The sequence below is a fragment of the Hylobates moloch genome, unplaced genomic scaffold, assembly GCF_009828535.3.
Source record: "Hylobates moloch isolate HMO894 unplaced genomic scaffold, HMol_V3 SCAFFOLD_3, whole genome shotgun sequence".
NCBI classification, from domain to species: Eukaryota; Metazoa; Chordata; class Mammalia; order Primates; family Hylobatidae; genus Hylobates; species Hylobates moloch.
The window spans coordinates 46,762,197-46,789,859 of record NW_026652278.1 but is presented as its reverse complement, the minus strand read 5'-3'; the positions used below and the strand labels follow the sequence as shown (position 1 = coordinate 46,789,859).

The window sequence follows — 27,663 nt, the reverse complement described above, 5'->3', positions numbered from 1 at the left end:
TAAAATATATGGCCTTAAATAACAAGCAAAACATTTTCCTTCATTGTCATCTGGCCTACATTTACAGTCTTTGCATTATTTCCTGTCCGATTCAGTAGATGGCGCTGCAGATTGAACATAGAGAAAATCCCATAGAGTTGGTGTGGATTCATCCTTGGGTGAATACTGATTTGTTCTGTTTTGCTAACCCTCGATGTTGTTCATCTGCCAAGAGGGGAACTTGTGTATTTTGTGGGGGTGGGATGGGGTAAAGTAGTGTAAGTAATGATTTTCTGCCCCTACTGGAAACTCTCCCTGTGCCTCCTAACCCCTTGAAAATTGGCATTTATAGAATTCCCTAGCTCAAGAAGGCCAAATGCAGGACTATCATTTGACCACCAATGCAGACCCGGCCCATATCAGACAGTGCTAATCACCACCCCAGGCCCGTGACCAGACAGTGCTGATCAATCATAGCCACTTTTCCACTGGAGCCAAACAGCATTTCTCAATTCTTTTCAATACACTTTTCCAAGCAGCTACTATAAATCTCTCAACAAAGGCGCAGGGATGCAATCTATTTCTAATACCTGCCAGAGAGTTAAGAGTTTTTTCAAGATCAAATCCTTGATAATACTCAAAGTTGTTAAGAAATGTATCCAAGCTTATCAGGTGATTTGTGACAGAACCAGGACAAGAATTCAGGACCCTTTACTCTCGCGGAAGAGTTTATATTCCACCCTGACTTAATGCCCTACTGCTAAGGGTCAGACTGCTGAAGTACAGCCCCTGAGGACCAAGTTCAGATAACCAAGCACAAAAGGTTTGTCTGGTCTCTGGTGGCCCCACTCATCATTTGGAGATAGGGAGGGGAAAAACAGGCAGAAATTAAACCCAAAAACAGTTGATGGGGGCCTGTACTATTTGCGCAGGCCAATTTTGTGCTGGCCCAAGATAATCCTGCTCCATGGACCCAGAAGGGCTTAGCCCTCCAGTTGCTCCTCCTTCAGGGCTGTCCACCTTCAGTTGCAAAGAATTTTTATCCATTTTTTTTATAACGCAATCAGGTATCAACTTTGAGTCAAATGGTAGGTCCCTTCATTAATATTGCATTTCCAGGAACAGCTTTTTCAGCTTCTGATTTTGTTGTCTAAACGTGTTTTGGGGAAAAAAGAGGGTGAAGCTCTTAAACTATATCCTCTGACTTTTATCCCCCCAAACTACTGATGATGTCAGAATGAGCATTTTCAGTGGGTTTGGGGGCATTTCTATATGAAATTCAGTCATAAATTTAAATATCATGCATGCAAAAGTGTATTGCCTCCCTCGGTCTCATTCCTGATTTTCACCTAACAGTTGAAACTCTTAAAGGCACTGCTATTCTCCAGTCAACTCAGATTTGAAATCTGTCATTTTGAAATCCCCCCTTTCCTTTATCCTGTTTCCACCAATCATACTAATTCTTGTCTCTTCTGCATCTACCTATTTTTAAATGTCAATGAAATATTTCAAGCCAGTACAAAAGGTCAAAATAATAACCTAATGGACACCCACGTACTCATCATTAAGTTCTGTCAAATGTTCGCATTTTGCCAAACTTTGTGGTATTTTTTTAATAAAAGTCATGTTTACAATTAAAGGCCTTTCAAATCCATCTGATTCCATTTATTTACTGCTTTAGCTAGCAAATATTTATCAGTCATTACTAAGTGCTAAGCCCTATTCTAGGATTGGGTGCACATCAGTAAATGAAAGAAAGCCCCTGCTTTCCTGGAGCTTACATGACCCAGAAGTTACCTCCATCCCAAATTTGGTATAAATGGTTTCACACACATTTTCTCATTTATTCCATTTTATATACCAAAACAGTATACACTATTATCATGCATGTTTTCAAACTTTATCTAAAGAGCACTTTATTAACATGTAGTACATATGCTTCTGCCACTTACCTTTTTGCTTCACAAGTTGATAATTATTTTGAGACCTGTAGCTCCAGTTCATATATGTTAACTAGAGTGTTCCATTGTGTAGAACACCATAATTTATTGATCTACTTTCCCTGTTGAGGAACATTTAGGTTATTTTGCAATTTTCATAAATAAAAAACATTCTGTGATGAATAAGTCCCTCTCCCCAGGATTATATTTAGATGGCCTCTTTCCCACTCATTACATTTGCCAATGCCTTGTTCCTAAGAGGAGTTCAGCCCATATGTGCTCTCTTGAATATTCATCTAGAGTTGACCAGAAGTTTATTAGTGGACCACTCTATCTTTCAGAGAGAGTGGAGATTCCTCTCCTATCTTCAGAAATGAATTTACACAATACAAGGTTAAGAGAAAACTATCCCCATTACTAGAAGATATGATTTTATTGGAAGAAGTATAAATAAGGTGAATTGGAGCAAAATGCCTTTTGTCTTCTTTGGCACAAGCTTCCTTGAGTCCAGCACTCCTTTATTCTTCTTATCAGTATAGTAGTAATATCTGCAATGGTCTTTCTCAACCCTGACTGCCTGTTAGAAGCCCTGGGAAGACTTTAAAAAGCCTGACCCTCAACCACTCATCATACCAATCAACTGAGAATGTCTGGAGTGGGTTCAAACATTAGTACATTTTTTAAAGTTCCTCAGATATCTGTAACTGCAGCCAAGGTTGAGAACCATGGAGCTAGGGCAGGGGTGATCCTCAAATTATGGGCCCCAGCATGCTGCTGTGTGCTGAGCTGTCTGCCAAATTTTGGTCAATGTGCACAATTTATTTGCATTCTTACTAAAGATGCATGTGGTTCTTAGATTCTTAAAATGATCACCACTTAGCATTCTGTCACCATTTGTGTAGAATGGCTTACTGCGCTGACCATGTACTTATGTAACCCCAAGGCTAAGTCCTTCCATGTTCCACTAAACTTGTGACATTTCTCTGGCTTCAGTTGAATGTTGTCAATGCCTCTTACCTACAGAAGATTGAGTGCCCTTTACCCCTGTACAACATGTCACACAATTTTTTTCTTGGCTCACTGTTCTGACAGGTGCCATTATAATAGTGTGTTCCCTCTCTAGTAGTAAAAATGAATTGCACGTATTTACTGAAGTATACAGTGTTGTCCAGCCCCGTGTTCTAGAACTAATATAAGGATCTTTTCCCATCTTGAAATTTGTTCTTTATATCAGTGGTTACCTTTTAATCTCTTAAAATGTATTACCAAAAATTCAACTATTATGAATAAATCATGAAGCTTGAAAGATTAAAAAGCCACAATCTAGAGGGTTCATATTAGGTTGTGAAAAGCAAAAGGGTTCAAGGAGGCTACTTCTTCTGGTTTTAGTGTACATTCATGTTTCTCAAACTTAGGTCTTTCTAGGAGTTCAATGGTTATCTATAAGAAATTTATAATGTTGTATTTTGATTCCAAGCAAAGTCAAAATATTTATATAAGTGCAGGACTGTTCTCCAGGCAGCCTTGGACGGACCAAGTTCTCCCCTTCTTTCTTGTTTGCAGTTCTTAAGAATAACTAGAATGTGCTGAAAATGCAATATCCTGAGGAAGGGAGTAACTGCATGGAATAGCCTAGGCCTTATTCCTGTCCCTCCTAGGGAATGTAATATTTTGAGTTAGACAAGAACTGCCTCATACAGCTCAGGCTTTGTTCCTCTCTCCCCTGGAAGCAGGATGTTCTTCAAAGTATTGCTTAGTGAGCCACATTGCCCCTGAGGTATATAATCCAGAAGAGGCTGACTTTCTGGGTCCTTCAGTTGTAGCACAAGTGGGACACATGGAGTTGAGGCACCATCTGCCCCAGGAAGGTTTCTTGAACTTTGGGGGACTGTCTCACAATGTATCTTAGACAGGGTCTTGCTCTGTCACCCAGGCTGGAGTGCAGAGGCACGATCTAGGCTCACTGCAGGCTCCACCTCCCGGGTTCACGCCATTCTCCTGCCTCAGCCTCCCGAGTAGCTGGGACTACAGGTGCCCTCCACCACACCCAGCTAAGTTTTTGGATTTTTAGTAGAGATGGGTTTTCACCGTGTTAGCCAGGATGGTCTTGATCTCCTGACCTCGTGATCCACCTGCCTCGGCCTCCCAAAGTGCTGGGATTACAGGCGTGAACCACCGCACCAGGGCCCTAGGCTTCTTTTATCACTTTCTGCTGTTTGTAGTAATAAATCTACTTCATTTAACTTGTTGCATATGAGTGTGTTCTGTCTCACAAGCTGCAAACAAGTTGGTAATCAGTGCACAGTGAACTTGCTCCATAATGAGCACACTGGGAACTATATCGAGTACTTCTTATGTGCTAGGGATTCTAAGTGTTTAACATGCATATCTCATTAATCCTCACAAGGTGGGATAAAGTATTACATTAGAGTTGAAGAAAAAGCATAGAACACTTATTAGCTGGGCCTAAGGATGCATAGCTGATAGGTGATAAGGATGGGACTCAAACCCAAAGCATGTAACTCCTAGGCCCACCTTTGTAATCACTACACTATGCTATTCCTTAAACTATCACAGCTTACTGAAGAAAGAAGTGAGATGGGCTTAAATGTAATTGATGCCTTGTGCCATGTGATGATCAACTGATGCCTTGGCATCTGCTCAAATATGAACTTCATGATAGAACAAACAGAGAAGAGTGATGATTAGAAGTGAGTCATCAAACTCACTATAGCATAGTGGATTCAAAAAGACTCATACAAGAGAGGTCAGAAACATAGTCACATTACAAGTGATTTAATTTCTGTAATAGAGCTTCATGAACCACATTTAATAATTATTATTTGATTCTTCTGGTTCATAGGTATTCAGTGTATTCAGTATTCTTTACTTATTTTTATAGTTGCAGAAGATTGATAAATAAAATGATTTATTCCTAATTTTTTCTACATACTTAACTAATATTTTAATACCAATTTATAAGAAAACATGGGATCCATGAGGATTGTTTTTCCTTTGAACTCCATTTATCACTCAAGTTTAAGGAACACTGATGTAGACTTAAGGACAAAGATGCACCAGACGTCCCAAAGTTCACAGAGGGTCCAGTCCTGGTCCCCAGGGCTTAGGGTCCAAAGCCCCAGTGTCTCTTGCCCAGCCTTGTGCTGTCTGTTTGGATCCAGCAACACAAATTATCAAGGATAGCTGACTGAGCATTCAGGTTTTCCAGGAACCTATTTTACTCCCATTTTCTTACCTCTATAACTATCTAACTTGTCCATAGATGTAGCCCACTGATATAGTTTAGATTTTGTCCCCACCCAAATCTCATGTCAAATTGGAGGACGGGCCTGGTGGAAAGTGACTGGATCATGGGGATGAATTTTCTTCTTGCTGTTCTTGTGATAGTGAGTTCTCACAAGTTCTGATGATTTAAATGTGTGTGGTAATTCCCCCTTCTCTTTCTCTCTCTCCTGCCACCCTGTGAAGACAGTGCTTGCTTCCGCTTCACCTTCCGCCTGATTGTAAGTTTCCTGAGGCCTTCCAGTCATGCTTCCTGTACAGCCTGCAGAACTCTGAGTCAATTAAACCTCTTTTCTTCATAAATTACCCAGTCTCAGGTAGTTCTCTTTAGCAGTGTGAGAACAGACTAATATACCCACCATCACAGGTGACCATACTTTAAATGAACACCCTACAAGTAGAAGAAATAATTTCAGAGCTCAGAGACAAGGCTTTTTGAATTAACCCAGTCAAACAAAAATAAAGAAAAAAGAATGAAAACAAATGAACAGTCTCCAAGATATATGGGATTATGTGAAATGGCAAAACCTAAGAATAGTTGGTCTTCCTGAGGGAGAAGAGAAGATAATAAGTGTGGAAAACTTATGTGAGAGAATAATTGAGGAAAATTTCCCTGGCCTGGCTAGAGAGCTAGATATCCAAATCCAAGAATCGCAGAGAATTCCTGGGAAATTCAGTGCAAAAAGATCTTTAGGCTATCTAAAGGCAAATAGTCATCAGTCTATCTAAAGTCAATATGAAAGAAAGAATTCTCAGAGCAATAAGGCAAAAGCAACAGGTAACCTACAGAGGAAAACCTATCAGACTAACAACAAACTTCTTGGCAGCAACCTTACAAGCCAGAAAGGATTGGGGTCCCAGCTTCAACCTCCTTAAACAGAACAACTGTCAGCCAAGAATTTTGTATCCCACAAAACTAAGTTTCATAAATGAAGGAGAAACGGTCATTTTCCAAAACACAAATGCTGAGAAAATTTATCACTACCAAACCAGCACCACAAGAAATGCTAAAACATGAGTTAAGCTATCTAGGTAACAACATAATGAAGAAAACAGTAGTTCACATCTCAATATTAACATTGAATGCCAATGGCCTAAACACTCCACTTAAAAGACACAGAATAGCAGAATGGATTAAAAAAAATTACAATCCAAATATCTGCTATCTTCAAGAGACTCACTTAACACAGAAGGATTCATATAAACTCAAGGAAAAATGGTGGAAAAAGGTATTCTATGCAAATGGAAACCAAAAGCAAGCACAAGTAGCTATTCTCTTTTTTTTTTTTTTTTTTTTTTTGTAGACAGATTCTCGCTCTGTCGCCAAGCTGGAGTACAGTGGCATTACCTTGGCTCACTGCAACCTCCGCCTCATGGGTTCAAGCAATTATCCTGCCTCAGCCTCCCAAGTAGCTGGGACTACAGGCGTGTCATGTTAGCCAGGATGGATCTCCTGACATCGTGATCTACCCACCTCAGCCTCCCAAAGTGCTGGGATTACAGGTGTGATCCACTGCACCCATCCAGAGTAGCTATTCTTATATCAAACACAACAGACTTCAAGGCAACAACAGTAAAAATATATATATATATATATGAAGATGGTCACTATATAATGATCAAATGAATTGATAATCAATTCAACAAGAAGATATTATAATCCTAAATTTATATGCACCAAACACTGGAGCTCCCAGATTCACAAAACGAATACTACTACACCTAAGAAATGAGATAGATAGCAAAAAAATAATAGTGATAGACATAGCACTAGACAGATCTTTGAGACATAAGGTCAACAGAGAAACAACACACTTAAATGACATGCTAGAACAAATGGACTTAACAGACATTTACAAAACATTCTACCTAAGAGCTGCAAAATACAAATTTTTCTCGTTAGCACATAAAACATTCTTCAAGATAGACCATATGATAGCTCACAAAACAAGTCTCAATCCATTTTTTTAAAATTGAAATCATATCAAGTATCTTTTCAGATCACAGTGGAATAAAATTAGAAATCAATTCCAAAAGAAACCCTCAAGACTACAAATACATGGAAATTAATCTGCTACTGAATGATATCTGGGTTAACAGTGAAATAAAGATAGGAATTAAACATTCTTTGAATTGAAAGATAATGATGACACAAGCTATCAAAACTTCTGGGATATAACAAAAGTGTGCTAAGAGGAAAGCTGATAGCACCAAATGCCTTCATCGAAAAGTTTGAAAGAGCACAAACTGACAACCGAATGTCACACCTTAAGGAGCTGGAAAAACAAGAACAAACTAAACTTAAAGCTAGAAGAAGAAAAGAAATAACAAAGATCAGAACAGAACTAAATGAAATTCAAACAAACAAATAAAAAGATCCGTAAAACAAAAAGTTGATTCTTTGAAAAAACAAACAAAATTAATAGACCATTGGCTAGATTAACCCAGAAAAAGAAGAGAGAAGATCCAGATAAGCTCAACTAGAAATGAAACTGGAGACATTACAACCGACACTACAGAAATACAAAAGATCATTGAAGACTATTATTGTAACTGCCCAGTGGGTTCACCTTGCCCGCTGCCTAGACAGAGCAGATTTATCAAGATAGGGATGTTGCAGTGGAGAAAAAGTAATTCATGCAGAACCAGTTGTGCAGGAGACCAGAGTTTTATTGTGACTCAAATCAGTCTCCCCGAGCATCACGGATCAGGGTTTTTAAAGATAATTTGGTGGGTAGGGGCTTGAGAATTGGAGAGTGCTGATTGGTCTGATTGGAGATGAAATCATAAGGGGTCAAAGTGAATTTTTCTTGCTGTCTTCTGTTCCTGTGTGCGATGGCAGAACTGGTTCAGTATTCTTGCCAAAAGAAAAAAAAATTGACCTGAATCTAATCAAACTGTGAGATCTAGCTAATATTTAAAGGAAAGAGCAAGGATAGAAGAAGTTAAAATACACCATGAACAAACAATTGGTCCAAAGAAGCAATGGGAAAATCTACCGGATAAACAACAGGATTTCCTTAACAAACAAAGGCATGAAAGAAGAGATCATGAGAAATGTTATATATTGAGTGACATAAGAGACAAACCAAATGCTATATATGGAACTTGTCTGCACTCTGGTTAAACAAATCCAGTGTAAAAGACATTTTTTTAGATAATCATGGAAATTTGACCACAGACTGGGTATTGGATGATGTTAGGGGGTTATTGTTAACTTTGTCAGACATGAGAATGACCCTGTAGTTAAGATTTTTTAAGTCGTTATCTGTTAGAAAAATATACCAAGGTATTTACAGGGTAAATACTCTCCAGTTCAACCTCCCTCTCCATTCCAGAGAATGGTGAGGAGACAGATGAAACAACATTAGCAAAATGTTTGTACCTTCTGAAGCCGGATAATGGGGTAGGTGGAGTATCATCAGACTATTCCCTCTAGCTGCTTGTATGTTTCAAAATTTCCATAATAAAAGGATTATTTAAGGTCTCAGAATACTCAATGACAGTCTAAGGTTGGAATCAGAGTGGAATTCTCACGATGCGCCTCCCATGGTAGAGGCACAGGAAGAATAATATGCATGGAAGGGGATCCTCAGGTTCCCCTTGGCAGCCTTCATATTCCCCAGCAAGGAGGAAACATAGTATTTCCACAGGACCCCACTACATTTTCTGCTAAAAGGTGGACACTGTTTAAAGAAAATAAAAAGCACCCCAAAGATTGGAAGATCTCTCTTCAATAGGGTCTGTAAAGCATTCTCTATTCATAAACGCATTTCCTGAAATAGAACATATTCACATATTTAAATGTAAAGTGAATCACTTACAGAAAACACTGTTATTACTTTCTGCAATGCCTTTCTACAATCTAAATACAACTGTCTTCTGCCTTAATTTAAAACTAGGCCTACCATATAAAGATATTGCAGAAAGTAATAACTGTGTTTTTTTTTTTTTTTTTTTTTTTTGAGACAGAGTCTCGCTCTTTCGCCCAGGCCGGACTGCAGTGGCACTATCTTGGCTCACTGCAAGCTCCGCCTCCTGGGTTCACGCCATTCTCCTGCCTCAGCCTCCTGAGTAGCTGGGACTACAGGCACCTGCCACCGCGCCCATCTAATTTTTTGTATTTTTGGTAGAGACAGGGTTTCACCGTGTTAGCCAGGATGGTCTCGATCTCCTGACCTCGTGATCCACCCGCCTCGGCCTCCCAAAGTGCTGGGATTACAGGCGTGAGCCACCGCGCCCGGCCTAGGACTACCATATTTTTTAAAGTACAGCACAATTCCTTTCTGGTTTTGCCTCCATGTAAACAGAAAGGACTATACCCTGACATGTCCCCTATTTGCTGCAGAGCTTATAGTACTTGCATAATAAATTAGAGAGGAAAAAGACCAACTCAGTTCAACTGCAACTGAGAAGAAACTGCATAATGATACTTACCCTGATTCTGTCAACTTGTAAATATGTATAATAGATATTCACACTTACCCACAACCCATAAAAGACCAATTTCCAAAATTGCAGAATATTTATTCTCTGTAAAATTTTAGTTAGAGCTGTATCCCAGCTGATTCATTTGGCATTTAATGGTATGTAAATTAGTTTCGGAATTTACCACAGTCTTAGACAATGATAGATGACATTCATAGGCAATCAATGATAGACAAGATCACTTGCCCTAAAATGACTATGTTATCCAGGAAAGTAAAGAAGAGACATAATTACTGGCCCTCTAAACTGGAAGGCACCCAAGAATCTCTTTTAGTAGGTGACTAAAGGGGAAGACATTAATCTATTGACCAATGTACTTATTTCCAAAGCCTGCCATAGCAAAGTAACACAGATGGGGTGGCCTAAATAACAGAAATGTATTGTCTCATGATTCTGGAGAAAAGAAGTTCAAGATCAAAGTTTCAACAGTGCTGGTTCCTTCTGAGGGCTATAATAAAGAATCTGTTCCATGTCAGCCTCCTAGCTTCTGGTGATTGCTGGCAATCTTTGGCAATCATTTGCTTGTAGAGACATCACTTTGATCTCTGCCTTCCTGTTCACATTTCATTCTTCCTGTATGTGTCTCTCCGTGCGGCATTCTTTTTTATAAAAATACCAGTCATATTGGATTACGGGCCCACTTTACTCCAGTATGATGTCATCTTAATTAATCACATCTTCAATGATTTTATTTCCAAATAAGGTCGCATTCTGAGATACTGAGGGTTAGGACTTCAACATATCATTTTGGGGATGCACATTTCAACCCATAACAACTCAGAGAGTCAAAAAAACAAAGAGGCCACCATACCATTTTCCATAGGTCAACTAGTAAAGACCTGCTTTCTGATTGTATACATCCAGAAATAGGACCAACAGAAGCTGGGTCCCTGATAACTTGGCAGTATGCAGGCCAAGATGCTTGAATTTTATGTGGGTGGCTCAAATTTTTAGTATTCACAAGTATTTATGAACTTGTAAGGCTGGAACTCTGAACCCTATCTAAAGGGAGAGGATGGTCTTCATTGGCTATACTTGCCATTTTAGCAGGTACAACAAACAAACAAACAAAAAACAAAAGAAATCATAGATTTGGAAATATGAAATTGACATAAGCAAAAGAAGTCTCTTAATAATTCAATTCCATGGGTTTGTCTATGGACAGGGTTATAGCCCTGAAGACAGAAGGATGACCCAAGTGGTACTGGAAACTGGGAGTCAAGGTAAGTTTTTTGGTTATAGAAAATGTATTTTATTATTAGAGCAAGTGTCAAATACATTCAAGGACACTGATGTTATAGGGGAACAGTCTTAAGGGGGAAAAATGCTAATACAAGTATAAAATCAAATTGCTATTTAGGAAGGTAAAGTTTAGTGCTGCCTCACTGTCAACTCTTTCCTTATACTCTAACTACAGACTTGATAAAGTACTCAATATTCCCTCTACATGGAATAGTTTATTTGCCCAGTACACAAACATAAACACACACAAATACACACAACACCATTGCCTTTCTTCTAGCTAATTTCTACATATCTTTTAAGTCTTAGCTTATATGTTATTTCTTCCAGGAAACTTACTGAAACATCCCCAAGACCATATTAGGTGCCCTCTCTAATTCCCTGAACAATAACAATATGGGTCACCCTGTACAGTAATTACCTGTTCATCTGTTTGCTTTGTTCATTAAACTCTAAGTTCCTTTTGGCAGGGAATAGCTTTGCCTTCATTATTGTTTCATTCTTAGGATTTAGCATAATTTCTGCTACAAAGTATATAGGTGCTTGATATAAATCTGTTAAAGGAATGTATACATTTTGCAATACAGAAAGCAATTTTTTCATCATGATTCCGAAGTATGTTCTTTTCCAAGATATATTTTCTAGAGTAAAACTAGTTCTAATTATTTCAAAGAGCAGTTAAGTTGGATATGCAGATATTATTGCTTGCCCATTGTGGTAACCTTTATGGCTGCTTGCAAACATCCTGGTTCCATCACCTGCCCAGTGAAAAATGCACAGTAATGTGGGAGCTTCACGAACTATTGCATGATTCTCCCTGTCCCTTCCCCCTAATCATGGAAGCACCTGTTCCTGTTCCCTCACAATGGAAGAATGTTTAGAATGGAAGTCTCTGTCAGGCTGTGAACTCAAATGAGATGTGGAACAGATCCTTCAGCTAACCCCAATGGACAGGTCGTGAGATCAAGAAATGAATCTCTAATGTTGTAGCATAACTAATCTGTCTTGATTAACATACTCTTATAACAGTTACTTTGGCTATCTCTTCTTTCTTACTATCAGAACTTGCCTCACTCTCTAGAAGCACAAAATACTAAATATTCTTTTTTCCAGCCTCCCGTGCAGGTAAGAGTAGCTGTGTGGCACAGTTCTGAACAAGGAAATACAAGGAAAATTCAACTTGTGTTCTTACTATTTTCCAACTTCCAAAAGAGGATTATAAAGAGAACTCTCTTCTCCCATTTTGCTGCTGCATTCAACTGTATGTAGACATGAGGTAGCGATCTTTTAGCTAAGGGGATAAGCCTAAGGATTAAGTCAATATATTAAGAAGAGCCACGAGTGGCTGCACCAAACCTGAATTTATCACTTCAAGACTTACTGCTATGTGAGGTTATAAATGTCTTTAGTGTTTGGATGGATGTTGATCAGGAATATTTTCTGAGTTACAGCTGAATGCATTCTAACTAATTGTGTAAGGAATGTGCAAATTTCCCTCTCTGATAGCCTAACACTCTAAAATTTTGGAAGCCAATATAAACCACAGCAAGTCAGGTTGGATACCCAGGAAGCAAGAGCATCATTTGGAAGAACTAAACACATGAGAAGTTCATCTAGTGATGAAACCTTTTGGCTAAAGATAGAATCCATGCGCTAATCTTAGAAAAAGACAGTAAGCTTACTTACATTGGAGGAGAAGTATAAGAGGGCACATTAGAAAAGGACATTTATAAGTAAATTCATTCTTTGTCTTTTTGTTCAGAATTAGCTCATGAAACAGTTTCATAGTTAGCTACCTGCCTGGGAAATTTTTTTGCCCAACTAGTAAAAAAGAGAAAGAAAATAAAAGAAATGCCAACCATACATGTGTTTTACCAGCAGTACATCTTCAGAAGTTGGAAAGGAACTGATAAAGAAGTGGTTCCCTTGTTCTTCAGCGGTTATTTACAAGTCATTTGTATCATTTCCAACCTAATTTACATGTAATCTACCACCTTTTGTTCCACCTCTTTTTTTTAAAAAGTGTTTGTTTGTCTACACTACCTTTCATTAGACAATACTTTTATGAGTGTAATTCTTAATTTATTGTTAAATAATCCATTGAATATTGACAATTTTATACAGTACTCATCAAAAAACCTAGGCCTGGAAAAGAGATTATTCAGTGCTTTTCAAAGAAGTCACAGAATCCTTAAAACCAGAGTAGGCAGGGTACAGCAAATAAAATGCAGACACTTTAACATGAGAAACAAAATCTCCAAAATTGTTCCCCTACCTACCCAATCTGCCATATTCCACTTTTTCCACCAATTTCAGGAGCTTCTGCCACATGGTTTGGCTCCAATGAGTCAGTCCCTGCAGCATCCACAGACACAAATTGGATCTGTGTTATTATATCAACAGATAAGTTCAATTACTTCATGATATTCTTTTATGCACAGGTAAAGAACTGATGATAATCCAGGAATTTGGTTTTATTTTTACACATGAACTGCAAACATAGAACCACATGCTCTAGAAGAAATGACAGCTGGTGAGAAAATAGGTTTCTGTGGATTATCTGGGGCCAAGAGTGCTAGGTGCAGAAGGATCAGTAGACGATACAGTGGCCACCTTGGTACAGTTGCCAGTGAGCTATCAGGAATCACAAGTAGATTGAGGAAAGCTTCAATAGAAGGAATAGAGGTAGTGGAAACTGATTCATGAACCTTCTGAATAATAACAAATACTTTAAAAACCCACATCATGAGTTCTAATATAATTTTCTTGTCTGGGATCAGCTACTTTCAGGATCACTTGTTCTTGTAGGCTTCTGAACTTTTACACTAAAGACTGTGGTGTCATTAGAAAAATGATCACAACACTTGGAATCCCTGATTACCTAATCCTCCAGCAGTTAATGTCCATGGAAACAGCCTCTAGGATACCAATTCATCAAAAAGTGTTCCAGGTTCATTCTAATTCAATAAATTACGTTGAGATTAAGTTATACATAACGGATGTTAATATTACCATTATTAATATTGTTATTATTTTCAAACCTTAAAGTTTATTTTTGAAATACAGATTGGTTTTTTTCCCTAAAATGCTAAAGCTTTTACATACATACAAAAGTATGACCTGGGGTTTGGAAATTTGCTTTGCAGTGTGGGAGCTCATAGTTAACTTAAAGAATTTTAAATGCAATTAGTACTTTCAGGCAATCGATGTCAGATTGTCATATCGTATTCTTTGGGGCATGAGGCTAGGTATTTTACAATGCCCAAAAATAACTTTCAAAATAGTATTTAGCAAACTGTCTGGAGCCTTTTTACCCCAAAATTATAGTATCCAACACAGATGATACACAAGATGTAACTTGAACATTACTGATTTTTTAAATACCTCCCCAGAATTTACAATTAAATTGATTATTTTCTCCTTCATAATAGTTACCTTTTGACACTTACACATTCACCCCAAGTACAAATTCACTAATTATCAAGGCCTAGGCACTATTATAATTCTGCATATAAACCTTCAATATTCTATGATTGAATGGGTCCCTGAGTGAGTGAGTGAGCAAATGGTAAAAGAACAGATAAATTAATTTAGAACCTCTGCTTTGAGGAGTGCTTTCCCAGCCAGTAATACTTTTAATATCTACGCTAATGGCAAAACTTTCTGGTTTGGGGTGAATTTGATTAATGAAAAGAGTCAAAAATCATTTGGAATAAGTCTTGGGAGTAAGAGACACAATCCAGTGGGATAAGGACACTTAGGAAAACACAAGGCATGATCAAAATATTAGAAGTCTGACTTTCTCATAATTGGGTTCTGAAGGCAATTCCAGAAATGATTTGAGCATCCACAGCAGCTCTGAACTAGGCATGTTAACTCCAGAATGACTGCTTAGAAAGACTATGTTATTTTGAATGAAGGAAAACTGACATGCTGATTTTCTGTTTCTCTAATTAGGCTCATACATTTATGGTCAAGGTTTATATCATATTTTGTAAATGTGATTAGAAGAAAAGACCATTTTTCTTATATGTAAGATGAAGGGTAAGACTAGATGATTTCTATAAACTTTCCCAGTACTAACATTCAGTAATTCTATATATAAATAAATAGTTTAAACGTTGTTCACATTAGTGAGCCATTCTCACTAATATTTCAGAGGTTTTATATTGAAGGGTCTCTCCTTTAAACAACCCCAAGACTTCAAGGGAAATCATGCTTTAGGCTGTAGACCACAAAGTATATGGCTGCTGGAACAAGATATATGGGACAAACCTCTCTCTCTCTCTTTCTCTCTCTCTCTTTCTCTCTCTCTCTCTCTCTCTCTCTCACACACACACACACACACACACACATCTGCCCCATCAGCAGTAAACTATCTGTCCCCAAATAGGGACGATTATAGAAGTCAGCATAGCAGTTCACTAGCTCACATTCATTTGAAATCACTTATATAATGTGTACAGAGTAAAGCTGTTCTTTAAATGATCTGTCAAATTTTCACTAAGTAGTTACAACTTCAAAAGACGGGGAAGTGCCTTCAAATGAAAGTATGACAGCAGGCTTCAGAATGTCCTGCTTCCGATTGTGTCCAAAATATCTTATTCTGTAGATTCCAGGCTGGGCAGTGTCTGGAATATGCCATTCCACTGTTGCATTACTCAGACCCAGGAGTCCCTTGTGCCAATAAAAACTGTTGATAAAAAACAAACAAGCAAGCAAAACTCAATTTTACTTTTAAAAATGTGTAATTAGAAAAATACGTGATTATTCATTTAATGAATATTCAGGGAATACCTACAATGAGCAAGGCACTATCAAGACATTGAAGATACAGCAATGAACAAAACAGACAAAAACTTCTATTTTCTAGAAGAGAAACTTTAAAGAATAGCAATTTGTAGAAATAGCTTTATTCGTTCTACCTTTCTACCTACCTAAATTATACTCACCCCAGGAAACCTTACCTGATAGCCACAAGATGTCTCTCCTGCTGTAGAATTGCAAAGCACTCTTTTAGCCCTTATCTGACACTTATTTTCACATCTAGATTCATTTGTTTTATAGATAGATAGATGATTGATAGATAGATAGATAGATAAAATGAATACATGTCAGACTCTCTTCTAGAAGTACTGAGGGTACAGTAAGGAGCAAGATAGACATGGTCCCAAGTTTTATGAAGCTTATGTTCTACTGAGTTGAGGATGGAAATAAATGCAATAAACAAAAAGCAATAAATATAAAAATCTTAAGAATGACAAGTGTAATGTAGAAAACAAGACGGAAGTTTTTTTAGGGAGATGTCATTTAAACTGAGTCTGCAGAAAACTGGAGGAAAAAACATTCTAACAAGAAGGAACAGAAAATACAAAGTGTCCAAAGCAGGAACAAACTTGATGTGGCCACAAAGCAGAAAGCAGGTCAGTTGGTACAGGGAATGGTAAACTATGGAAGAGTGCTTGAGATGAGAGAAACAGATGGACCAGATCATGTTGGCCCCTGCAGATCACAGCAGAGAGTTCAGACACTCTTCTAGACTCAGTGAGATACAACGGGCTAACTGATTGATATCCTCAGTTACGCTGAAAGTAAATCTCTTGGGCACAGAAAGTGTGCTCGACATTCTATGTTTCTCAGTGATGGATTCAGTACTCTCAACATTTGATTATTCTGCTGCTAAGGAACAAGGCAGAGATCGAAACATATCCTCAGTATTGACTGCTATTAGCTAAAAACTTTTAGCATTTAAATATAAATCATTCTTTTTATTACCTGTATAACCTTTTTAACGATAAGCATACATTACTTGTTTTAAAATGTACCTATACCCTACAGCTCTAAATACCAAAGAAAAATTTTGCCCATATTTGTATATGACTATCAAGTGGGCCATGGTCAAATTCCTATGTTCAATTAACCATCTGAACCATACTAACATACTTACATTTAACAAACTAATATCACTTAGTTTGAGGCAATCTGAATTAGACCCAAATTGCCAAAAACTGTACCTACTTCCATGCCACTGTCATGGAATGTTAAATTTATAGACTTAGAAACAGAAATATTGTCTTATTTCAGACACATTGTCAAAACTTCAAAATATCTATTCAGCTCAGGAATTTGGTAGCAAAAGGCAAAGAGATATGTCTCTCTGGGGAAATTGCCTGAGTATATTATCTCCTTGCTCAAGTCATTAAGAGTTAAACACCCAAGCCTCTAGTGTTTTAGTAACTCAAATGAAGAATCGTTGATCATATACAAACATGCGATACGTGTCAGGTATAAACTCATTTTCCCTACAGAAATATCAAGCTCTACAGAGACATCTCAACACTTTTACTCTACACTCCTTTCAACCAATTTGCAAGGAAGCTAGTTAGATTTTACAAATAATACCTGTGTCCCTGGGAAAAAAAAACAGAACAGTTGTCTCTAAGAATGGAAGCCATAACCTCATTAGCACCTAATCTTACAGAAGCACACACCACATTGTTTTGTAGAAAAATGAATCAAAATGAAATCTAATAAATCAACTAAATATGTCCAGAAACCTCCTTGGGAATTTGATATCATTAATACCTTGTATTGAGCCAGTCTTTTCATTTGTCTTCCCAGCATTACAAGCCAACTGTTTTCAAAGCTTGAAAGACAAAAATATTCAATAAACGTGCTCACCGAGTCTCCCAGGAGGCATCATTATACACTATCTGCCACGATGTTGAAGTAGCCTCATATTTCTCCACAGTGAGGAAGGTCTGATGGGTCTGAAATGCAATTAATAAAACTGATCAGGTAATGCATAGTCACAGAAGGAACCTGTTTGTAAATACTCCCCTTGTTGACCATATGTTAGCCTACCAATACCTTGTGTGAAAATGTGTTAGAATTTCATCCAAATACTTAGGCTTTCCTCTTAACATTCTATGCAATGTACTCAGAATGTTAATTTATCCGGCCTATTAAAAAACATGACTTTTTTAGAAATGTGAAAGAAGTATAATTTTAGAGTTAATAGCAAATTTTGGAAATTAGGGCAGAAAAGAGGCTGAGAATAAAACTTACTTGAGATTTTAAAAAGGTATGTCAAGCCTTTTCATGATATGCCTATTGATCTATATATCCCAAGACTTTCTCTAGTCACCTCAAGATTTAGAAGGGAAAATGGTAAAGTTTAATCTACTTTCCATCTCCAGGTGAATGAATTATTAGTTAACGTACCTCCCTGAGTGAAATAATTGAAAAGAATACATAAATCTTCCCTATCCTGGGGTGCTAAAGGAGGTCTGTAGATTTTTTATAATAGATTTCTAGAAACCACATCATAAAAAGATTTTATTTCCCCATTGGAAGATTATTATAATAGAAGAATTTGTTTCAGACCAAGAATTCAGCTTCAAACAAAGCACAGATTTGAATGATATGACAAGTTATTAAAGACAAAGGCTATAAATTTCTAGTATCCCTTTAAATCCTTGAGATTGTGACCCTAAAAGGCACATGTCTAATTCACCTATATTTATCACAGTCCTTTACATCTGTCATTTACTGGTGCTCAAATAACCCCTTGCTAAATGTATCACCTATTTACATGTGGGCATGTAATTGTTTAAAATTCGTCTTTAAGTATTCGACTGATGAATTACATTCAACAAGGAAGTTTTCATAACCATAGGAACTTGTAAAGAGAGTTATTTCTGTCTCTTTATGGCAAATGACATTGGGAAGGCCTTAGATGGAGAAGATATGGTGGGCTTTTTGAATATGTCTAGAGTATAGACTGAAGAACAAGTCTAGGCCTCTGAATACCAGGGATAAAACATATGACAATCTTTTCCCAACTGCTCTACCGTAATCTCTTCCAGATGCATAATTAGGTAATATAAGTTACTTTATCTCTCTAGGCCTCAGTTTATTCATCTGGAAAATAGTGGTAATAAAACTTAACTTATTGGGTAGTTGTAAGGATGGAATTAATCATGTGATAATGCATATAAAGCACTTTAATAGGAATACTTGCAAATACTACCTGCAAAATAGTAAGCATTCCATAAATAGTGATGATAATTACTAATAAAGAAGGGTGCTAGAAATTGTTTTAAACCAAGTCCCAGAGCATTCTTTGAAATTAATTCTATTACCACTATAGTAGTTTAAATGTTTTGTTCTCCTGCTTCTCCATGGCAATAATGATGACAGAATTTCTCTACCCTAGGGATATCAGGTGACAGCTAAACATGCAGTTTTGATATAACACTTTGATATCTTCAGAAAATAATGTTATAAACATGTAACTATTGTGGCACAGATTCACTTACTAAAGAAATTACTTCAAACAGGTGCATATTGACTACCTAAGAAGTAGAAGACTTTCCTCCAATGTCATATTTGAGAATGTCATATTGCCACAATTGTTATCTTGGCAATAATGACATTTTAATGAACAGGAATGGGAAGGTTCTTTTGGAAGGAAGGTATTTTTGGATTATAAGTGACTATGGGCCCTGGGAAGAACAGCTAATTGATATAAGGAATGCATCCTCAGCCACAGTGAAAACCATGACCTTAAAATCACAGTCATATGCCCACTCTTTTTCCACTATAAATTCCTTTATTATTTGAGGTTTTACAACTAGAATGTGGCCAGTTATTGCTTGTGTAGTTATAAGTACATTTTAAGGAAGTTATAGAAGTATACATTAATTTTATTAATAGATATATTACATATGTATATAGTTTATCATACATATGATAAAAACAAAAAAGTCTGAAATGCTTTATTAAAAAACTCTTAACAGCTATTACCTCTGGAAAGCAGGTTCATGGGTAGAAGAGCACTTATATATTCTATTTTCTACACTTCTATATTGTTTTAACATTGGGCATGTATTTTGAATGTCATTTTTTAGGTTTAATAAATAAATGCTCTATTGGCACCAGTAGTAAATAATAGGGAAATGGCCAATGCAAGATAAAGTAAAGCACATGCACCAGGACTCCAAGCCAGGAGAGTATACACCTGGGGATCCGTGACCGTTCCACAACAGTACAGGTAGGACCAGAGATGGTAGTGTAAAGGAGGAGGAGAGAGCCAAAAAGAGAATAAGAAGCCAAAGACACACATCCTTCAGCTGGCCCTTTGACTATTTCACAATATTTGGTAGAGTTCTATATATTTGAATACAGGCATATATCGGATACATCCTGAGAAGTGCATTGTTAGGCAAATTCATCATTGTATGAGCATCACAGACTTAGACTTACACAAACTTAGATGGTGTAGCCTCCTACACACCTAGGCTATATGGTATAGCCTGTGGCTCCTAGGCTACAAATTTGTACGGCCCATTACTGTACTGAATGTTGTAGGCAATTGTAACACAATGGTAAGTATTTGTGTATCTAAACATACCTAAACATAGAAAAGGTACAGTAAAAGTAGAGTGTTATAATCTCATGGGACCACTGTCATAAATGCAGTTCATCTTTGACTGAAACATCATTATATGTGGCGCGTAACTATATATATGGGATTGTATTCAACTTAACATCTTCTTGACAGACAATGCAGTCATACATGCATTATGCTATACTTGGTCCTAAGTGGAGCCAATTATATGTTTCCTGTGTGCTTTTACCCAGACTCAATCCACATTAACTACCTATTGAATATTTTCCTGTACCTACAAAATAAGATGGAAAACAAGTTGGAACATTTTGTCTTTATGTTATTAACCTCTAGAGGGATATTTAAATGAATGAATGACTAGAAAGTGTACTTACGTTTGTAAAAGAAAATCATTGATGCCTACCTGGTTTTGTACTGAATTCTTCGGGTTAGCACCTACAAATATAACTTCAGCAACTTCTCCCTGAAAGTAAAAATTCATTTAATGACTTCTAATAAAAGGATTTTTGCTATAATCATATTTTGGGCATCATTTATTATAAATTATATGATTTAGGGTGCCTTTATAGATTTTGTTCTATTTAATCAAGTAAGTTATCTTCTAAGAATATTAACCCTTGCAACAATAGACATAGCAATGTTTGGCCAATGAGTCTGCTTTTGGTAGACTCAGATACAAGTGAACATCTAGAGCTGTATTTTATATTAGTGACAGCATATTAAAATGGCTTCTTCGGGCCTTGATAATTCCTCACACCTCCCTCCCAACACAAATACAGGGAATATTTGAATCAAATTAGAACCGTCAAAACTTTCCACAGATTACTTATATTTATGCTTACATTTATAGTTAAGCTTTTATTTTTATAAGAGATAGAGTGACAGGATGTGTATTTATCCTCCCACCTGAAACAACTAAAAAACTGGAAAATATATATATATTAAACAATGGATTGTCAAGTGACAAAGAAAGACAGTAATATTTGAGTGGCAGCAGACAAACAAGAACCCTGTAATCCACCAGCTCAATGTCATCAGAGTTTAGGGCCATGGCAGAAGGAGGAGAATTCAGGCCAAGTCTGGCAGTCTAAGTTGAGGATATGGAGCTGGGTGTCCACAAAAGCCAAATAGTCTTGAGTTTATAGCACAGAGCATCATAGAGAGGATAGCTGCACAGAGACAGAAATCTGGATATTTGCAGAAAGCTCCCCTCAAGTTTGCATGCATATAAGGGAACTACTGGAAGCCAGGAAAAGAATGGGCTAACAGAATTACAGCCTCATAGAGAGTTGTGACAAGATTCTGTTCCCACCAGGCCAGACTGGAAAACCTCATAATTCAAAAGAATTTTACATCAGTGCATGAGGGGATGAGGGGTGCTGGGGGAAGTGAGGAAGGGATTTGCTCAAGATGAAAAGCTGCTCTGGTCCTGCCTAAAAAATTTAGTAATTGGTAATGCAATAGGTAAAAGCAATAAAACTAAATGCTAGTTCTTTGAGGACACTAATTACCAAAATTAGAAAGAAAGAGAGGATATCATTGTCAACTCTTCAGAAATTAAAAGGATTATAGGGGATTATCATGAGCAATAACAACTTTTATATTACAGCAACAAATTAAACAGCTTATATGAAATGAGAAAATTCCTAAAACGATACCAATTCCTATAAAGATAAATTCCTAGAAAGACACAAAATTGATGCAAGGAAAAAAATAGGACATATGAATGGGCATATAACAAGTAAAGAAATTGAATTAGTAATGAAAATTTTGCCATAAAGAAAAGCCAGGTCCATATGGCCTTGCTGGTCAATCCAATCAAATATTTAAAGAGTAAATAATGCCAATCTTTTGGATACTTTTTCAGAAAGTACAAGAGGAAACATTTCCCAACTCATTCTTTGAAATCACTATTGCCCCAATACCAAAGGCAAAGAAAACACATAAAAAGAAAACTAAAAATATCCCTCATGGACATGAGTGGAAAACTCCTTACGATATATTAGCAAATCAAATTCAGCAACATCTAAAAAGGATTATACACCATGACTAAATGATATGGCATTTATTTAACATCTGAAAACCAATGAATGCAAATACCTTATTAAAATAACAAAAGACAAAACCACATTGTCACCTCAGTAGAAAAAAAATTGCAAAACTCCAACACTGATTTCTGACAAAAACTCTCAATAAGCTAGGCATAAAACATGAAAAAGAGAATCTACAAAAATCCTAAAGAAAACATCATATTAAATGGTTAAAAACTGAATACTTTTCTACTAATATTGGAAACAAGACAAGAGTGTCCAGTCTCACAACTTCTATTTCACATTGGATTGGATCTTCGGCAAAAAGAACAAAGCTGAAGGTACCACACAACCTGACTTCAAAATATACTACAAAGCTATAGTAATCAACACAGCATGGTACTGGCCTAAAGTAATCAACACACCATTGGTACACACAGACCAATGGAGCCCAGAAATAAGCCCGCACATTTATGGTAAATTGATTTTTGACAAAGGTGCCAAGAACGCACAACGGGGAAGTGACAATCTCTTCAATAAATGCTGCTGGGAAAACTGGATATCCACATGCAGAAGAATGAAATATAAAAATTAACTCAAAATTGATTAAAGATTTAAATATAAAACCTGAAACTATAAAACAACTGAAAGAAAACCTAGAGGAAAAGCTCCATGATGTTGGTGTAGGCAATGTTGGTTTTTTTTTAATATGACCCCTAATGCAAAAGCAACAAAAGCAAAAACAGACACATGTTACATCAAACTAAACAGTTTCTACACAACCAAAAAAACAATTAACAAAGTGAGGAGACAACCTAAAGAATGGGAGAAAACATTTGCAAACTATGCATCCAATAAAGAGTTAATATCCAAAAGATATAAGGTACTCAAACAACTCTACAGCAAGAAAACAAATAACCCAATTTGAAAATAAGAAAAGGACCTGAATAAACATTTCTCCAAAGAAGACATACAAATGCTCAACAGGGTACTTTTTTAAATGTTCAATGTCAGTGATCATCGAAGAAATGCCAATTAAAATTACAACAAGATATCACCTAATACCTGTTAGAATGCATAATATTAAAAAAGACAACGAGACAAGTGTTGATAAGAATGTAGAAAAAGGTAACTCTTGCACACTGTTCATGAGAATGTGAATTAGTGCAGCCATTATGAAAAGCAGCAAGAGGTTTCTCAAAAAATTAAAAATAGAACTACTGTAAGATATTACACACAATACCATTTCTGGGTATATAGAGAAAGGAAATGAAATCACTTTATTGAAGAGATATGTGCACTCCCATGTTTATTGCAGCACTGTTCACAATAGCCAAGATATGAAACAACCTAAGTGTCTATCAATGGATGAATGGATAAAGAAAATGTAGTACATATACACAGTGGAATACTATTCAGCCATAAATAAGAATGAGATCCTTACATTTGATAAAACATGGATAAACCTGGAGAACATTAGATTCAGTGAAATAAGCCAGATACAGAAAGATAAATACCACATGATCTCACTTACATATAGAACCTTAAAGAGTTAAACTCATAGAAGTAGAGAATAGAATGTTGGCAGAAGGTTAGTTACCAGGGGCTAGGAGGCTAGGGGGTTGAGGAGGTATTGATCAAAGAACATAAAATTTCATTTAGACAAGGGGAATAAGTTCAAGAGGGCTACTGTACAACTTGATGGCTTCAGTTAAAAACAACATATTGTGTTTTAAAAATGGTTAAGAAAGTCTCAAATTTTCTCACAACAAAAAATAATAAGTATGTGACATAATGTATATGTTAATTAGCTCAATTGAGCCATTCCCCATGTATACATATTTCAAAACACATCTTGTACACAATAAAGATATATAATTTTTATTCATCAATTAGAAAATTAAATAAAATTTTTTAAAAAGCAAAACATTCTATTGAAGGTTCTAGCCAGTCCAATAAAGAAAAATAATTAGGTGCATTTGGAAAAGAAATACAGGAAGGAATAAATAAGTTTATTTGTATTCACAGATGACATGATACCATATGTAGAAATTCCTAAGGAATCCAGACTCCCCTCTTACTCATCCTTCCTCTCCCCGCAAAAAACTGTTGAAACTAATAACTGATTCAGCAAGCTTTCAGGACACAAGATTGATATAAAACAGTAATGGTACAAATTCTGCTTAATTTCTGTACGTTTTTCCTATCCTTGACTCAAGAGACAACTCTCAGTGCCAGTGAATAGTTAGTTCCATGATCATTCATTTAAGAAAAGGAATAATTTGGATTTTAGAATTTCAATTTGACACGATTACTTACAAAAAATAAATATTTCCCCATTCTCATTACTTTTGCAGAGATAAGAACAATTGTCAAAATTATCATTGCTAACAGTTTGTCTACAGCATGATTAGAGGCAAATGGTGACACTAAGTGACATCCTTCCCCTCATCCCCCAAAACAACCCTCTAAAGAATTCCAAGGTCTGCGCATGAGTCTTACCACCCTGTATTCAGGTTTTGCTGGCTGCAGGACATCCCCAAAAGTTCTGCCTTTTGGTGCTCTATCCACAATATTAGGAATTAATGGAACTATTAATTGTTTGAAAAAGGGAGGTTCTGGACCTCTGCTCAGGTTGGCTACCGTGTCCTGGAACAGAGAGCATTTGTTAAGGAGTGCACATGCAGAGTTAAAGACCCTTTCCCCAGGCCTCCAGCCCCAGAAATGCCTGCATTAATGGAAGAGTGCACACACACATATACTTACTCCAAGAGCTAACAACCTCGAGCAAAATAGGAAGGTAGCCTTTCTAAGCATGAGCCTAGAAATTCATAATTTAAATTCTTGTCACTGGAAGAAAGTGTTGGTCATAGGCAACTCTTTCATTCCCCTAGACAACATAAGGACAGTGACCAGAGTACAAGGTTGGAAGCATACTCTCAAATTGTCTGACTTTGTACAGGGGCCTAACATGCAAAAAGGTAATTATAACATGACAGTGTAATTATTATTTTAATTTTTAAAAAGTATTGAGCAACTCTCACCTGGAGTCAGTACCAAGTTTTTTCCTAGATTCTTGTCTGTGCTAATAAAAGAATATAATAAATATATTTTTAATTTAAAATTTAATATCATCCCATATCCTGACCGGTTTAATCTATGTTGCCCACAAAGTTTACCATTTTTAATAGTGTCATAAAAATACAAATCTCAATCAATTTTCAAATATCCCTATGTATACATTAGGTTGGTACAAAAGTAATTGGCATTTTGCCATTACTTTCAATGAATATTTAATGCTCTTTATTCCTCACATTATAGATTTAATCTTTACAACTGCATATGAGATAGGTTATGTATTACCATTCCCATTTTGCAAACGAGAAAATAGGCTTAGACACATTCAGTGGTTTTTTTCAAGATCACATAGCTAGTTTTAAGGTGCTTGACCAGAAATTTGACTGTAAAACAAATTTCCACCAAATTAATTGCATTTTTCTTCATTGTCACTACAAAATTTGAAGAATCTATTTTCATGGGAAGAACTATAGACCTATGAGCATAGTGACAGTTAAACAGTAGTTATCTCTAGGGATGGGTTATAGGTTTATGCTTTTCTGTATAATCTGAATGTCCTACAAATAGATTTGGCTTTTATAATAGAAATAAATAAATACAAACAGTTATTCAAAAAAGTAACCTAAACCTGAGAGCAAAATTATGATAAAATGAAAATAAATATCAATTGATTAAAATATGTGCAAAGAAATTATATAAAATACTGAAATTTCAAACACACAATCAGTAACTAATAATACAGGCATATGAAATTTTCAACATTCAACTGGTGCGACCTACAGAGACAACCATTTCATTTATTTCAATTTAATATATTCAAGCTCTTTCATTAAAAGGGCTTTATTTTCTTTGCTATGCCGCAATTGTTTCACATTGTTTATTGAGGCTTACATATTATTATATAAGGGGCTGCTTATTATTTTAAGCTCTTTATCTTGTTTGTTGATTAACCTTCTGACATCACAGTTGCAGCTTCATAAACAACTGTATCCAAAGGGAAGATTTCCACAAGTGAAGTTCCTTTAAATCAAGTAAACTTGTTCAGTGGTATATATTTTAGGTAGATGCAATGTGTTCATTCCAAGGCACCACTATTTTTACATCAAATCTAAGCTTCCATTGATTTAACAACTCATATTATCTTTTGAACCGCCAAGAAAGTAAAAGCATGCTACTAATTATAATAATAAACTTCCTCTGATTGGAAAAGGCATCCCAATTTCCGAGATATTACAATGTGGAAAATGGGCATCTTAGAATGCTGACCTACTCAACTTTTGGAGTAAGTGGGGAGAATCTGGCAAGGATTAGAGAACACAGGTTCAACTCCCATGTGTAGTAAGCTTCATCACTTATCTTCAAGCCTATGTGCTCCTCTGAAAACTGGGGAGAAATGATATCTCCTTAACTTCACATGATGGTTGTAAAAATAATAAGATAATATACATGAAAGAAGCTGCCACCATGAAAGCATGTTAACTAGATCCAAAATTTGGAAAGAAATTTTATTTATTTTCTTAGAGATACCACAAAGCTATAAATTTTGTAAAATATAAAAGTTGTCAAACTGAACACTCGAAGCTAAGGTTCTCTTTTGCTTCCCTCTGCATTTTCTTACCCAGACACAGACACATACAGACACACACACACACACACACACACACACACAGACACACACACACACACAAATATTTGATTACCGTAGCAATAGCCTTAGCAAGGTTTCTGAAGAGCTGAATGTAAGCAGATAATGTGTGCGGTCCATAAATTGTCGATGCTGCCTCATATCGCTGAGCCTGCAGGAAAGGCAGGGAGAGTTGTATATGGTTCTGCATATTTAAATCCATTTACAGAGGTATAGCATTTTAGGTAAATGTGATGCTTGACATCTCACATTATTCAAAACTGGCATAATCTTCAAGATTATGTATGACAAAACAGGATGGGCATTTCCATTTACTGGCCAAGGTAAGTGACTCCTATGAACTACCTGTTAAAAGCAGTGGGTTCTCTCTGCTTATGCCGTTTAGACTGTCATTCTACTTACTATGAAAAAGGGTGCTAGCTCCTAAGCTTTAGTCTATTATAAGTACTTGTAATATAAATGCTTTCCCTCAGGGCCTGTATCAGAAGAAAAAAAAACAAAATAAAAAGATTCCTGATAACTTCTGGATAAATAGTTAGAAGGTAC

General features: G+C 36.4%; 1 protein-coding gene across 2 annotated transcripts in view; it reads right to left on the bottom strand.

The window, feature by feature from the left end:
* Window positions 1–10,939: 10,939 nt before the first annotated feature.
* The window catches only part of LOC116458007 (neutral ceramidase), a 67,402-nt gene continuing 50,678 nt past the window's right edge, over window positions 10,940–27,663 (bottom strand). For both annotated transcript variants that reach the window (XM_032137536.2, XM_032137546.2), the window contains 5 exons: window positions 27,173–27,268; window positions 24,897–25,043; window positions 20,768–20,827; window positions 17,634–17,722; window positions 10,940–15,645 (listed from right to left, as the gene is read on the bottom strand). In XM_032137536.2, coding sequence (XP_031993427.1) covers window positions 15,456–15,645; window positions 17,634–17,722; window positions 20,768–20,827; window positions 24,897–25,043; window positions 27,173–27,268 — 582 coding nt within the window. In that variant the 3' untranslated portion in view covers window positions 10,940–15,455. The remainder of the gene's footprint in view (window positions 15,646–17,633; window positions 17,723–20,767; window positions 20,828–24,896; window positions 25,044–27,172; window positions 27,269–27,663) is intronic.